The sequence below is a fragment of the Podarcis muralis genome, chromosome 9, assembly GCF_964188315.1.
Source record: "Podarcis muralis chromosome 9, rPodMur119.hap1.1, whole genome shotgun sequence".
Taxonomy (NCBI): Eukaryota; Metazoa; Chordata; class Lepidosauria; order Squamata; family Lacertidae; genus Podarcis; species Podarcis muralis.
Window position 1 is genome coordinate 60203194 of NC_135663.1, and position 14954 is coordinate 60218147.

General features: G+C 39.8%; 1 protein-coding gene across 13 annotated transcripts in view; it reads right to left on the reverse strand.

Moving 5' to 3' along the window:
* FRYL (FRY like transcription coactivator) overlaps positions 1-14954 on the reverse strand; it is a 140817-nt gene that overhangs the window by 43297 nt on the left and 82566 nt on the right. For all 13 annotated transcript variants that reach the window (XR_013394276.1, XM_077934361.1, XM_077934359.1 and 10 more), the window contains 15 exons: positions 14490-14614; positions 11634-11691; positions 10317-10408; positions 9219-9391; positions 8291-8451; positions 7444-7554; positions 6860-7014; positions 6638-6737; positions 6233-6401; positions 5100-5359; positions 4119-4259; positions 2610-2778; positions 1747-1831; positions 1354-1466; positions 149-299 (listed from right to left, as the gene is read on the reverse strand). Coding sequence is in view for 12 of the 13 variants with exons in the window: in XM_077934361.1 (XP_077790487.1) it covers positions 149-299; positions 1354-1466; positions 1747-1831; positions 2610-2778; positions 4119-4259; positions 5100-5359; positions 6233-6401; positions 6638-6737; positions 6860-7014; positions 7444-7554; positions 8291-8451; positions 9219-9391; positions 10317-10408; positions 11634-11691; positions 14490-14614 (2063 nt within the window). In the remaining variant the exon portion in view is untranslated. The remainder of the gene's footprint in view (positions 1-148; positions 300-1353; positions 1467-1746; positions 1832-2609; positions 2779-4118; positions 4260-5099; positions 5360-6232; positions 6402-6637; positions 6738-6859; positions 7015-7443; positions 7555-8290; positions 8452-9218; positions 9392-10316; positions 10409-11633; positions 11692-14489; positions 14615-14954) is intronic.

Genomic DNA, 14954 nt, shown 5'->3' on the forward strand with positions numbered 1-14954 from the left:
CATAATTTAAAATATTGGATACTAACCATTCCTCCTGTGTAAGGCACAAACAGCTGATCTTCCCATCTCTTGGGGAAGGGGCGATTGTGACATGCACACTGAATATCAAAAGGAACTTGCATTGTTTCCATTTACTTTTATTGCTTACCTATGAAGAGACATGCCTGGGGAGGTTGTTTCAGGCAAATAATCTACCAGCGGTGACCAACAGCCCCCTGAAGGTGGAAATGGTAAAGGCTCCCCTTCATTGTGCTCCATCACTTTCAGCCGCCAGTTTGAGTACAGTGGCATTGAATCGCCTATCAAAAGTATTCATTTTATAGCTGAATATTAGAGTTCAGTTTAATGCATTCATGTTAGCAGAAACATGTTCTTTTCAAATATGCATGTAGTACCATTGCATTCCATACAATTCCCAATACTGTTCTGCATTCCAAAAGTTGTTTCATACATGACAGTCTCTCTCCCCCCACCACACACAAACCTATTACATGTTCTGAGCTGATCACATGGAAGGATGTTCCCACGTGTTTCTGGAAGCTATTACCATGTAAGCCTGACACTGATGAAAAAAGAACCCGCTCACAAGCAAAGAAGAGAAATATAAAAATGGCACAGGAAGAAAATCTGTACATTCAACAACAGGACAATTAAATAAAAAAAAGATTCCAGTGGCTTTCCACAAAAGAGAGTAAAAAAAAAGGTAAAGGTAAAGGACCCCTGGATGGTTAAGTCCGATCAAAGGGGACCATGGGGTGCGGCGCTCATCTCGCTTTTCAGGCCAAGGGAGCCAGTGTTTGTCCACAGACAGCTTTCCGGGTCATGTGGCCAGCATGACTAAACTGCTTCTGGCGCAACGGGACACCGTGACAGAAACCAGAGCACATGGAAACGCCATTTACCTTCCCGCCACAGCGGTACCTATTTATCTACTTGCACTGGTGTGCTTTCAAACTGCTAGGTTGGCAGGAGCTGGGACAGAGCAACTGAAGCTCACCCTGCCACTCAGATTCGAACTGCCGGCCTTCTGATCGGCAAATCCAAGAGGCTCAGTGGTTTAGACCACAGCGCCACCCGCGTCCCTTTTACAATTTGTACTCAACCTGCTCCAACCATAGACAGGATTAGTCTGGTGAGGGGAGAGGCTCTTCCCCCCTGGAGAAGTAAGCAAAAGGCTGTTTAGAACCCTGCATGTCACCCCCAGGGGGAGGCGTCATCCCTATTAAGAGAAATGCCCTGTGTCTGAATCTAGCAAAAACAACAATTTTTGCCATAAACTCTTTCAGCTGACACTGTTTATGTATGTAATTAAAACGTGCATTACTAAAGAGACTGCAAAATTATTATTTTTACTTTTCTCTTCTTCATATGATCCTCCAGAACTGCTGCTATAACGAGATTCTAGCCTGTGGTGTTGGCGGTTCAGATTGCTGTTTAGTCCACTGTAGATATCTAGATGTACATAGCTAAAGGAATAAAAATAATGGTGTCAACTAGAGATATACATTTGTTTCTTAAAATGTTGAACTATCATCTTTTGTTCAAGGTTGGTATATAATATACATAATTATTCAACATTACGTCTCATAATTTACTCCCATCCCCCTTCAGCCTCCTCGTTCTACTAAGGGACCCGCAACAAGCCATTTTAAAAAACTGTGCCTTGACTGGCTACATTTTTTGAAATAAAAAAGGCTTATTTTTATTCCAATTCCCAGTACTGTTATTCTTTGAGGTACTACTCACTTTTCATCAATGCTATCTTTTGCATGCTTAATGTCAGGGTTACCATCAGTGGGTGCCACCATTGTATTGCTACTGGAAGTGGTTCCTGAAATTTGAAGTAACAGCGTATTTAGGATGAAAAACTTATGAGATGTACATGAATTATGGAAGTTACTTAAACATCCTGACCTATTACTTTGTTTTGATCTGCATATGAACTCATCAAGCCTGTGCAAATGAAAGATGCAAGGAGCCATGCAGCTAGATGTGCATATGTAGATGTGCTTTCGATTTGTTTTTCTTGAAATCCCCACCCCATCCCACCCCCGGGCACAATATAACATGGCAAACCTTTGAAACTGAAATAAGTTTCACCAAACAGTTTGTGACTGGGCTTGCAAATAAATGCAATAAATACTTTCAGTGATCCTGTTCCTGAATTTTTTAATACATATTTTTAGGGACAAAGAGAAGAGCTAATGCTTATCTGCTCTTTTGTCGTTGATCTTTCAAAGCTTCCAAACATTATTTTGAAATAGCACTGCATCTAGAGCTTATCTTCTCCCTTCCGCATTTCTTTAAAATGGTGAGGGAGGCAGACCAGGTAAACTATTCATGTCACCCAAACTCCTCCCAAACAAGTATTTTCCCTCCATTGTTCATAACACAGGTATTTAACAATTTAGATTTTTTAAAAAATAAGGTTAAAATAAAGCTTCATACTTAAATAATGTAAAAATTTATACCAGGCTTTTTACCTAACAGTGAGACCTGCGGATATAGGGTGGTATATAAAGTCAATCAGTCAATCAATCAATCAATCAATCAATCCCAAATATATCTACTTAAGTACATCAAATGATTGGTTAAATTCACACCCTCACCTGAGGTGACAGAAGGGATTTTGTAACTGGAAGTGATGCGATAATATGGTGGATTGTCCATATGAGTGACTCCAGAACTGACTGGATCAGTAAGCTGCAACTCAGTCACCAGCTCTTCCAAAAGCTGCATGGTTTTATCTCTACCCAGGTAAACAATGACTTTCTTCACCTGCCATTCAAACAAATCACTAAACATGAAGTCTGACATTGCTTGTGTATAAATATTAAGTTAGGATAACATTTATGTTTTATATTGGCAGTTAAATTACATAAAACAAAACAAAAATACTCCACCACCAACACACATAGCTCTTAAACCAGGGGTGGCAAGCACATGGCCTGGGGGATATATCTTGCCCCTGAAAAGGTTTTGTGCCCCCCAGAAGCCCCCTAAGATGTCATTGTAATTATTCTAGGGTGTGGTTTTTTAAAAAGTTATTGATTTCACCAGTAGGTTCCCTCCTATGATGCCTAATTTTTTGTCGTCTCCAAATTCCATTTTTCAAAATAAAAAACATCCAATTAACTTTATTTTTTACAGACAGCTCCTGTGTTGCCCCAAAAAGTTTTTATGAGCTTCCAAGCATCCCTTAAATTTGCTCATTGCATTTCTTTTTTTCCATGTTTTACTGACTGCTCCTCTAGGTCCTTCACTTTGATGCCAAAAGTTTTTTGGGGGACTCCAGTCCTCCCATTTTTGTTTTTTTACTGACTACACCTGCAGATCCCTTGCTGCGATTCTGTGATGCCAAAAGGCTCTTGTGACTGCACCTAAGACCTTCCTGAAAATTCTGCTTTAAACTTTAAAGAAGAAAAAGTTTAAGAACTGAAATTAAGATTGAAAGACAATGATATTACATAGTGTAAAAGACTTGACATGTCCGCTTTTATATGTGACCCCCCCAAGGGTTGCCCATGGGTCAATGTGGCCATTAGCCCCCAAAACGTTAATCTTCCTTGTCTTAAAACATCTTATAGCAACTGAATATTCTTCATTCTCTTTAATATTAAAGGATGTGTTCAATATAAAGAGAACAAAATAAGAACAAAAACCTAAATAAAACTCCAGACGTATAATCAATATCAAAGATTTCTTCTTTACATCAAATGATTGAATATTATTAGTACACTTAGTTTTAAAATGTTATACGTAAACATTATTTCAACCTTTGATGTTGTACTGCAATATTTCATGGAAGGGTCAATCAATGGCAATTTTGTAATTGACTTCAACGGGTTATAGATTACATTCTCATAAAGGAAATACATTCTGGAAGTATTTTTCTCCTCCTCCAAAGGGCTCAATGTGGTCTACACGGAGTTATCCCATTTTATTTTTTTACAACCACTATATGAGGGAGATTGGACTATGTGTGAGACAGAAACTACCTGAAGGTGAGCTTTGGTCAAGTACAGATTTGAGCCCAGTTGTTCTCTGTCAAAAATTATCCCTTAAAAGTTATTCTTAAGTGAAACAGGGACATAACAAAGAGCTTCCGTGTCACTTACATAAGGCAAGAGGCTGGGTTCACTGTTCACTCCACAAATGCTGATCAAAAAATGCAGAATTATTTTCAAATTTTTTGGCCAACTGTCTGCTAGAGTAATCCAGACGTTCTCGATTTCTGACCATGCCACTTCATCACCATACTAGAAAACAATGTTGAGACATTCATTTCCAACAAGTTCAACAATCTCATTCATATATACCTGTGTGTGTGTGTGTGTGTGTGTGTGTATCTACCTGAAGAAAATAATTTACTATGAGATATGTTTTAAAGTCAACAGTAAAAGAAACAATAAGCTTTATTTAAGCAACTTAAGCCCACAAACATTTCTAGGACTCTGAAGCTTGTTTAGCAAACGACCATCATTATTAAGTGTGTTAATTTTCACTTTGTCATTGTTTGCCCTGTCCTGGCTTCCAAACCTGAGCCTTTCCTGTGCACACTTCTTCTGCAGTGCACCACAATTAAACCCAGAAATCTTCAGATAACCATAGTTTCCTGTAGCATTCGAACCAACTTCAAATCATAATTATAGTTTCTGGCATGTTCCAAAGCTAGTAACCAGTTTTTCCAGTGTGAATGAAACTGGAAATGATGGTTCAACTGAAAAAGTTCTAGCATATTTTGGCACACTAAGAAGACAGCAGCAAAAGGGTAGCACAAGAATGGGGTGTGCATATCTGTGCTTATCTCCCCACCCTTTCTATCTAAATCCACGTTCTGAATCTAGAATGGGCCCCTAAGCTTGAACCATTGGGAGATAGCTCACCATGCAAATTAGCAGCACTAATGAACTTTCTCAAAGTACGTTTTAGCCTACTGCGACTCCTCTGTAACTTTTAGAACAATTTTGCAATCAAAAGTGTGAAAATCAGGGATTTGAGTTACACAGTGAAGTTCAGTATCCAATACTAGCATTCCTACTAGTAACTGTATCACCTCAAAATGGAAAATCCACTTAAGATCCAACCCTTTCGTTTACCTTTGCTGTTATATACATGAGGTTGTTTAAAACCAAAGCAGAAGCCTGTGGTGATCCCCAACCTTCGCCTCTTAGCCAGCGCCTGCTGTTCACCATCAGCTCTCTATCTTTCAAGGAATCCTCTTCATCTTCATCTTGTCGCCGAATTGTGGGCAAAGGTTTCAGATCCACCAATTCAATATTATTCATCCACGGTAGCAGATAGTGTAACATCACCTGTCTTCCAGAGGGGTGTGCCATTTGAATTCTCTGGCTTACCTCTATATTCAATAATTAAAAGACAAACAAATCTGTGTGTTATGAGAAAAGATGCATTTTTGTTCATTTTCTTAACTGCAGAAACCCGTGTTGAAAAATGTGAACTACTAGACTGAACAGAAGCAGTAAGGAGAATTATGTGCTTTACTCATACTGGTAGGAGGCTTAGATCAACAGTCATGGTCACATGAAAAAAGATGCGGTCCCTCTCATTTGTATGAATTCCTGCCTCTAGAGAGAAAAGGCAGCTGTGCAAAACTAGTGGGAAAGTACAAGGGCTTGTGCTTTAGACAATCAAACATTGACTTAACAGGCTGAGAGATATAAAGAAGCATTTGACCATACACACAGCTCCTTTGTGTGACCCACAATTAAACCAGAAGTCTATAAGTAATAAGCTAGTAATAAGTTTCCCAAATTGAATGAAACAGGATGATCAAAGGGACTGTGCACATGGGCAAAAGGAATAATTTGTGTTACCATTAAAAGCCTTTCTTCTCAAGTGTCAGGATTTGATACTCCTTACAGATCGAAGGCAGGAAACACTGAAATAAGGGAAATTGTTGGAACTAACTCACTCCTTCGAATCTTCATTTCCTGCCTTTGCTCAAAGCCAAATACCAATTAGAGACCAAAGGGAGAATCCTCAAATCTTATCTTGCTTGAGGCATGTGTTTCACTTCAAAGCAGGCCAATGACTTGCCACACTAAAATAATGCACAATTAGGACAGTGCTATGCTATCAGAAATCAATAAGACTACTGTTAACAATAAAGAAAGTCAAAGACAGCTTGAAAGCACAGTAAAATGTATTCAGATAAGTTTAACGTTTCCTAAAAACAAACATCCTAGCATCAGCAAATGTTCTAATATACCTGAAAATATTGCAAGTGTTAATTCTGGGTATGTCCTTGCTAATTCTTCAGAAAGTTGATAATAGGACACAGAGTACAAATGTGGCAAAGGCGAAGGCTGGCTCAATATCCCATCTGTTCTTTGAACCTCAAGCTTATGAGCATAGCGAAACATCTTCGGCTCTAAAATCTAGAAAAATTAGATGTACAAAAAATTGTCTTAGGATATTAATTCAACCACAAAGAATATTATTTTAAACAATAAACACGTAAGTCATTGTTCATTCACAGAATACCCATCGTACATCTTGTATTAGGTTGGGGTCAGAATACTGATATTTATTACCATGTTAACATTATGCAACAATAAATAATCAATCTCAAACACTTATAGATCTTAATTTTCTAAAAGCCTTTCATACAAACCTGTAGGAGCTGCATAGCAACTTCGTAGATAGCCCTAGAAGAGTCAGCCGCTTTAAATAATATAAGATTGAGAAGAGTAACTGTGTCACATTGGTAATCCCTGTAAAGAAAATGAAACACAAAGCACTTTGAGATGCTTAAAATGAACAAGCAAATAACATTTAAAAAATAGTAACATCCATCTTAACTGATTCCGCCCCGCACAGTAACTTTATCTAATACCTGTTTTGGAATACACTGGCTATGGCTTTAAAGCATCCAGCTGCTACTCGCTTAGAGCCTGTATAACAGCGATCTACAGCCCAGTACATGAGGTTACTCTGGTCGGGGTTGAGTTCCAACAGCAACATAACTGCCTCGCAGCCAAGCTGATGAACCTAAAAACAATACAATACAAAACTCAAGAGTTGCAACCAACAGTTTTAAGTCATTAACTGAACAAGAACTACAGAAATTTTATCTACCCATTTTCAGCAGTAAAGCTTTTAAAAATAAGTAGACTGGTAATAAAGGTTTCTGGAATTAATTTACAAAAGCATTTTGCCTTTTCCAATGTCAAGTCAGAGGTTAGATGAATTGATATTGTAAAGATGTTAACTTTTACATCAATATATTATAGCTGACACCCCCTCCATTGTTTTTTAAAACCTCTTAGCAGATCTGAGATGGTAAGAGACCTCAACTCATTTTTAAATTTGCCAGACTAATTTTAGTGTACTATACATTTTACAGGTTCCTGAAATCTCAGCCACAGATTATCTGACTACAAACCACTCTTTTTAAGGTCACTAGTGCTTATACATTACCTTCTTATCCTGCGAATCCAAAATATTGTCCAGCCATTTATACAAATAGCCGTCTGATGAGAGACCTACATTATCTGCAACAGGGCCACAACAAAGTACAGCAGACATAGCCTTTAAAGAAATTGGATAAAAGAGGTTGTTATTGTTTTACTTTAAAAAGCAAACAAACTAGGGTTGTAGTAGAGTTGCCATGTGTCTGGGAATTCCTGGACATGTCCTCTTTTGAGGGTCCTACATGCCCATCCGGGGGAATTTTACATTTTAAAGCAAATGTCCTGGATTTGGGGTAAAATAAAAATAAAAATTGTGTGCAGGCAGCTCTGGCTCTGTTGGTCTTGGCTCTGGCTCTGGCATGGTCAGGTTGGGCTTGGCAGTGGGGCTATCGGGCGATTGTCCTAAAAAAGCTCATCAACTTTCTAAGTCCAGATTTTTACCTCTTGAAATATGGCAACCCTAGATGTAGCTAATGTTAGTCCTACTCAGAGTAGACCGACTGAAATTACTAACTTGAGTCCAGTAATTTCAATGAGTCTATTCTGAGTAGACAACCCTCCAGATTTTATTCCAAGGACTAATAAAAGTGAAACATTCTTTTTCTGTGTAAGTTGAGAACATTAAACTATTTACACAGAAGACTGACTCTCTAGAACAATGATGGATCCTTGTCATTTAGTGCAATTGCTGCCTGAGGACAAGTTGCAGCAACTACAAACGTATGGCAACATTAATGTTTTAGGTGCGAGTGCAGGTTATCACTATCTTGAAATCAAAGTTAACGATATGGCAGCTGATGAAATATCACTATTAGTAAATATATGTTGGTAAAATATGTTCTTAAGAGTGTTACCTTTAATGCACAGTACTGATGTCTGTTTATTTGCATGTTTCTATCACTATATCTGTCCAGAGGAGTAAACATGATGCTGAAAGGTCCTGCCCAGTGACTGAACAACATAAAGAGGCTGTGTCGGAGGCTCTGCTGTGGAAAGACACTTCTTCTCTGGTGAACTACAAAAGCAACACAGATGAACAAAAAAATAAATAAATGCTTTTACATAAACCAAATATACCAATGATAGACAACAAAAACTTAGCTTGTCTTTTAAGAAATGAACAAACGTAAAGGTGAACTCTCTTAACCAGGGTTGCCTTCTATTGTTTACTATCAGCAAATCAAAGCTGTGCCTTAGACTGCTCGATGTAGAAATGTAACATTCCTTACCCAAGAGATAGATAAACCAACATATCTTTACAATGTGTAACCTCAGGACAGAATAGAGAAGTTAAATATATAGATGAAGACAAGGAACAAAATGCCTTTGAGTTGACTTGAAAACAGTAATCGGCAGCAGGCCTTGGTCTTGAATGCTAACTCCCATCGTCCAACACAGCTGTAAGGCATTTGTGATAGATAGCTGAGCTAGATCAGAGCCTGGTCCTCAGAACCTCAGAACTCTGCCAGAGTGATGAATCGTCCTCCTAATTTGTGTGAAGCAATAAGAGAAGAGACTGGGCTTCATGCATCAGCGCAAACCATGGTTTATTAAACCAATGTTCTTAACTTACCACTACATGTGAATGCAACCAATGGAAAGCTGAACTGGAATGGATAATTTTAAAATATAGTAAACTTGGAAGAGCAAGATTTTTATGATAAATTTGATCATTAGCATGCTCCACAAATGTAGAAATAAAAACACAATTACTTATGAGCATGACCTTTATTTGGGCTTGATGTACTAAAATGGAATCAATATGAAACCTTTTCTGAATACCTGGAACATTCTGAATGATATTTGCCACTAAGGCACTAAAATGGCATCGAATATCTTTCAGTGTGTCAGAGTCCTTTTCATTTTCTGCTTCTAGGAGTTGCCTTGTTAGATCCACATACTCCAATAAAGTGTTGTTGAGGGAATGTGTTTCATTATCAAGGCCACCACTTGCACTATAAAGAAAACATGAAAATTACAAGATATACATATGAAAACACAGACTTCATAATATTCCCAAAGTTTCAGAAAACGTTTTCTAAGAGACAGAGAACATTTGGTAGGAAATCTTGAGCTACCAAGCACTTGAATCCTATAGTTGCTGCACTGCTGATGCTATAGAGCACCTCTGCAACTAAAAACATTTTGCCAAGCATATTCCTTAGTACTATGCAAAGCAACTATGACCACAGTACGCTGAGCTGTTCTGCATGCCTTAGTACAAGACATATAGAAAGCTCATCTTCTTTTGGTGAAGGTAATCACCAAAGGTGGACTTCCCACTCTGCCCTGTTTCTGAATAGCTTGGCCTGGGGAAAAATGGGGTGAGCATCTGGCCAGAGTAGTGAGCCGACCAGATCAGGGGGAATGTATAGGCTTCAAAAACAAAACAACAACAAAAAGAGCTAGAAAAAATGTCAGGAAAATGAGAAGGGTTGAGGCACACACAGGAGATGATAGACCAGTATAACACAGTCACTATACAACCACCCAGGTGAAGGCAGAAATAAAAACTGATCTTAAAGGGCAATGAAACGCAGAAAAGCTTCTGTAACTTTAACAGTGATTTCTGCCTTCAACCACTTGGGGGAGCTCAACTCTCACTTGATTTCATCTTACCTGCATGAGATACTAATAGACATGGGATGTATATATATTGCTTCGTACACTGAAGGTATATGCAACTTTTACACTTGCACATCCCATGCCTATACCTATGCTCTGAGCTCTCTCACACACACACGTAAAGAGAGGAAGGTATCCTCCTTTCCCTGCACCCAGATGCCCCAGGTAGGTTTGGGCTTCCCTTTGCAGCATGTTAGTACTGCAGCTAAACCTAGTCGCATTTGACAGAATCCTATTCAGAAACTTTGTGCTTACCTGTGACTAATGACACCAGCATCTGCCAACAGTTCAAATATCCGTACAAGCTGTACACGTAAAATATCTCGACGCCTGCGCCGTTTCATGTTCTGTCAGGAAAGATAAACAGAGCAGCACAGTTAAATTACAACTGAATATGACAGAAGGCTTCAAAACACCTGTTTTAGATAATATGCCATTTGGGGCATTTATTTCCTAGCTGGACAAAGACAAACTAAATGAAGCACTATGTTGACAATTGCAATCTTTCCTTGATATTGCTATTTCCTGGCATTAGAATTTCAAAGCGATATGCTATTTCGCAATGTGTTTTTTATATTACCAGAACAACTAGATATGTCTGCTTATATTTGCTACTAGGTTTCCAATATATGTTCAGATAATACTTTTTAACATTTAGCACGAAACTTTATCAGGATAGGCTCTTACTGCCTATTCACTATTGACAAAGAGGGTGGCACAATAATTACAAATCCAACAAAACTCAAACATGTCCAAGGAAGTATTTATCTTAAACTCATCCAACAAATGGCACATGGGAAATAGATACTGTGCACAGCTCCTCTCTTGGAAAGTGTTAAAGGGAGATTTCCAATCAAAGTTCCTGATGCAGAACTCTCAGAGCTCAAAAGTCACTTGTACAGCCTAGCAGTAATATAATAAAAGAGAAACTTGTCACAGTGGTAACCTCCAGCACAGTTGACTATAGAAGCTCAACTTAATCAGTCTATTTGATCTATGCTAGCGCCTAAAGCACAGCTATGGAACAAGATTACAATAATTTAAATGTCATATAGCAGAAATGCACCCATATTATGTATTACTACACAGTCATCACAACAGTCTCGACTGTGACAGGTAGTAAAAATAAGAACAGCAATGTCTGTCACTCAAGTGAATAATATATTTGAGTTTTCCCTAAGCATACAATTTGTCCCTGCTGTGCAAATGAAGAAAACTCAAGCCACACTCAAACATCTGCTTTGTGTATGGATGCATAACTCCATGTAAAATCTCATAGGCAAGCTTATTTTCTCCTGCTCTGGAGGGTAAGACTTGAACCAATGGCTTCAAGTTAAAAGAGAGGAGATTCTGAGTAAACATACAGAAAACTTTCTGACAGTAAGAGCTGTTTGACAGTGGAATAGTCCTCCCCAGGAGGTTGTGGACTCTCCTTCCTTAAAGGTTTTTAAGCAGAGGTTGGATGACCATCTGTCATGGATGCTTTAGCTGAGATTCCTGCATTGCAGAGAGCTGGATGAAATGACCCTTGGGGTCCCTTCCAATTCTACTATTCTATGAGTTTATGATTACCTCTGGCCTTCTTTCAAGTGCTTCTTTAATTATAGGATGCAACTCTTCTATTAATTCCCTGGAAGAAAATTACAAATCATCATGAGAATACTGTAAAATCGGTAATTATGTCTCCAAATATTACAACCAAGCACATTCAGATATCAGTTTACGCTTTGATACATGTATTTAAACTCGCTTTTGGTAACCTTAGGAACATATCTATATCTATATATCTGTTGTGAATTTTCATTAAGGTATTTAAAAAAAATTTAAATACTTATCTGCTCTGCTAGCCAAAGCAGACCCAGAAACCTGACCCTGTTCTCAAAGGAGGCAAAAGAAAGACTGGATCGCTGCAGGAAATGGAAGATGTTGCCTATTGTAGGCCCCCAGTCATTTGTTCTAGGAAAGAACCTGCCTCCTTGTAGACAGTGAAGAGAATAGCCCAGTGATCTAGAATTCTAGTTGGTGACAAGTAGTGAGATGTACAGCTTATATGAGAAGTGCATGACTAACACAAGCAAGGGGGGAATTGAATGTAGTTTAGATATTCAACTATGTTTGACAAAATATAGCAGGTTTCTAAATCTAGGCATTCCGTTGCTTTTCCCAATGGTGAGGAGTTTCTAAAAACATGCACATAGAGACTAACACCCAACAGTACTGGAATCCTCTTAGGCTGATGGTATTATCATCTACTATCTACTTCACAGACTTTGAGAACCTTACAGAAGTCTATCTAAGCATGCAAATAGTGGCTCTCCAAAATAGTCAACCAATCACCACCTTAAAACTCAGAAATCCTACACTGTCTTACTCTTTGTACAAGAAGTCATGAATCGATAGGATATATGGGAGACAAATTGCATGCTAACCAATACAATCTTTCAGCCATCACAAAGTGCTGGCAGTGTCTCCCATTTTATAGTACTATTTTTAAATGCAAGCAGGGGGAAACTCTGCTGGATTTGCTCACCAACCCCACCCACTTCCATATTAACTCCTTCCCATCCCACTTCCCCAAGCCTATTATTGAAGCTATTTATACTGTCTATTCCACAGCCCTGCTTTGCACATACATTCAGTGATGGTGTATGTTTCTATTCATCTTAAAATATCTTAATATCAAGCCGGTCAGTCAGCTTTTTCATTCAGAGAAGGTTCAATTCAGTTGATGTACATATATAAGTGTTTGTGTGTTAATAAAATACCTGTTCTACATTATTACACTCAATTGAGGGATTCGTGTTAAAGACAATGCATAATACATCATGTGAAGTTATTATCGACTATTTGAGGACTCTGCATCTGTTATCTCTCTCCCATGAGGCAGCTAAGAAATGTAACAGGTAGAAGTTTGAGTAAAGTAGAGATGGAAAGAGACTGAGAGGAAAAAAGGGGCTGTTTTAAACAAGTTTTGAGTACAACGAGAGTTGGGAAATGCTCTGATGTGTATTTTTCCTTGTTAAAACTGTTTTTTAATATAAAACCCTCAGTGCCTCTCCAACGCTGCTTTATTCAACCTTCAGCTATTGTTTAAAACCACAATTTACACTGTAGTGTATCTCTATTTTTGCTTTACTCAAAAATTCTGCTGTTGTTTAAAACCACATTTTTCCTCTCAGTGTTTCTTCACCCCTGCCGCTGTTTTAAACTACCACTTTCCTCTGCTTAGTGGAGAAACTGTGACACACAGAGACCCTTCTTCCCCCACCCCAAGGCCTTGCTTTAACCTGCCCATGTCATTTACGACACACGTGAGTTCTCTCCTTTTCTGCCCTGCCTCCTCCTTCCCCTTTCTCTGCCTTTAGATCCTTGGGAAACAACCAAGGAAAACAGTGTGATGACGTGATATATTGTGTGGTGCTACTTTAGGTAGTACAGTGGTGCCCCGCAAGACAAACGCCTCGCAAGACGGAAAACCCGCTAGACGAAAGGGTTTTCCGTTTTGGAGGCGCTTCGCAAAACGAATTTCCCTATGGGCTTCCTTCGCAAGACGAAAGCCCATAGGGAAATCTCCGGGACAGCGGGAAAGCGCAGCACGTCTTCCCCACTGTCCTTGGACCTCCTCCGAAGGCTGGCGGCGGGGCGGAGAGACCTCCTCCCGCCGCCAGCCTTCGTTTCTCCGCTCTCCCGGGAAGGCAGGCGGGGGGGAGCAAAGACTTTCGCCCCCCGCCGGCCTTCAGAAGAGGTCCAGGACCTCTTCTGAAGGCGGGCGGAGGGCGAAAGTCTTTGCTCCCCCCTGCCTGCCTTCCCGGGAGAGCGGAGAAACGCAGGGTGTTTCTCCGCTGTCCCGGATGGCTTTTGAAGGCAGGCGGGGGGGAGCATAGACTTTCGCCCCCCGCCCGCCTTCAGAAGAGGTCCTGGACCTCTTCTGAAGGCTGGCGGGGGGCAAAAGTCTTTGTCCCCCCTGCCTGCCTTCCTGGGGGCTTTTAAATCGCCCCGGGACAGCGGAGAAGTCCCCTGCTGTCCCGGGGCTTTTTAAAATGCTGGCGGGCGGCAGCGGAGGCTTCGCTCCCACCCGCCAGCATTTTAAGATCGCCCCGGACAGCGGAGAAGTCCCCCGCTGTCCCGGGGCTTTTTAAAATGCTGGGGGTGGGAAGAAAAGCCCTTGGTCCCCCCCCCCCCAGCCTTCAGAAGAGGTCGGGGGACAGACTGTCCCCGGACCTGGTCTGAAGTCGGTTTCCATAGGAACGCATTAATTGATTTTCAATGCATTCCTATGGGAAACCGTGCTTCGCAAGACGAAAAACTCGCAAGAAGAAAAAACTTGCGGAACGAATTAATTTTGTCTTGCGAGGCACCACTGTATTAGGAGCTTTATAAACGGCCTACTAAATATACACCAAAATGAAAAGAATGTAAAATGGTTACCTAAAAGCACCTGGGCTGGTCCTGCCAAGGCCCAGCACAAGGGACTCTGTAATTTCCATGCTTTCAGAGCGCATCATTGGAACAATGTGCTTAAACAAGGATGAAGGGGATGGAGCGCCAATTATCTAGAAACAGAAAGAGGATATCAGTACCTACTTATCATAATTCAATTTGTAATGATGTTTATATCATTATAATAAACAAGAGCTGATGTTCAAGACAAGGCAATCAATGATGGAAAGAGGTTAAGAGAATCTCACAATTCCCATCTAAATGGATGCTGCTAATACAGGGCTTGCCAGCTGCTGTTAACCTACTTTTTCTTCAGTGTTGGGTATCATCTTTGGAATACTTTCACAAGTAATTATGGTTTTATGATATCTCTAGTATTTCCATTGTATGCTATTTCCATGCTTCTCACAACGGTGTGTTATGAAACCTTCCAACAAGCAGACTACAAAGAGG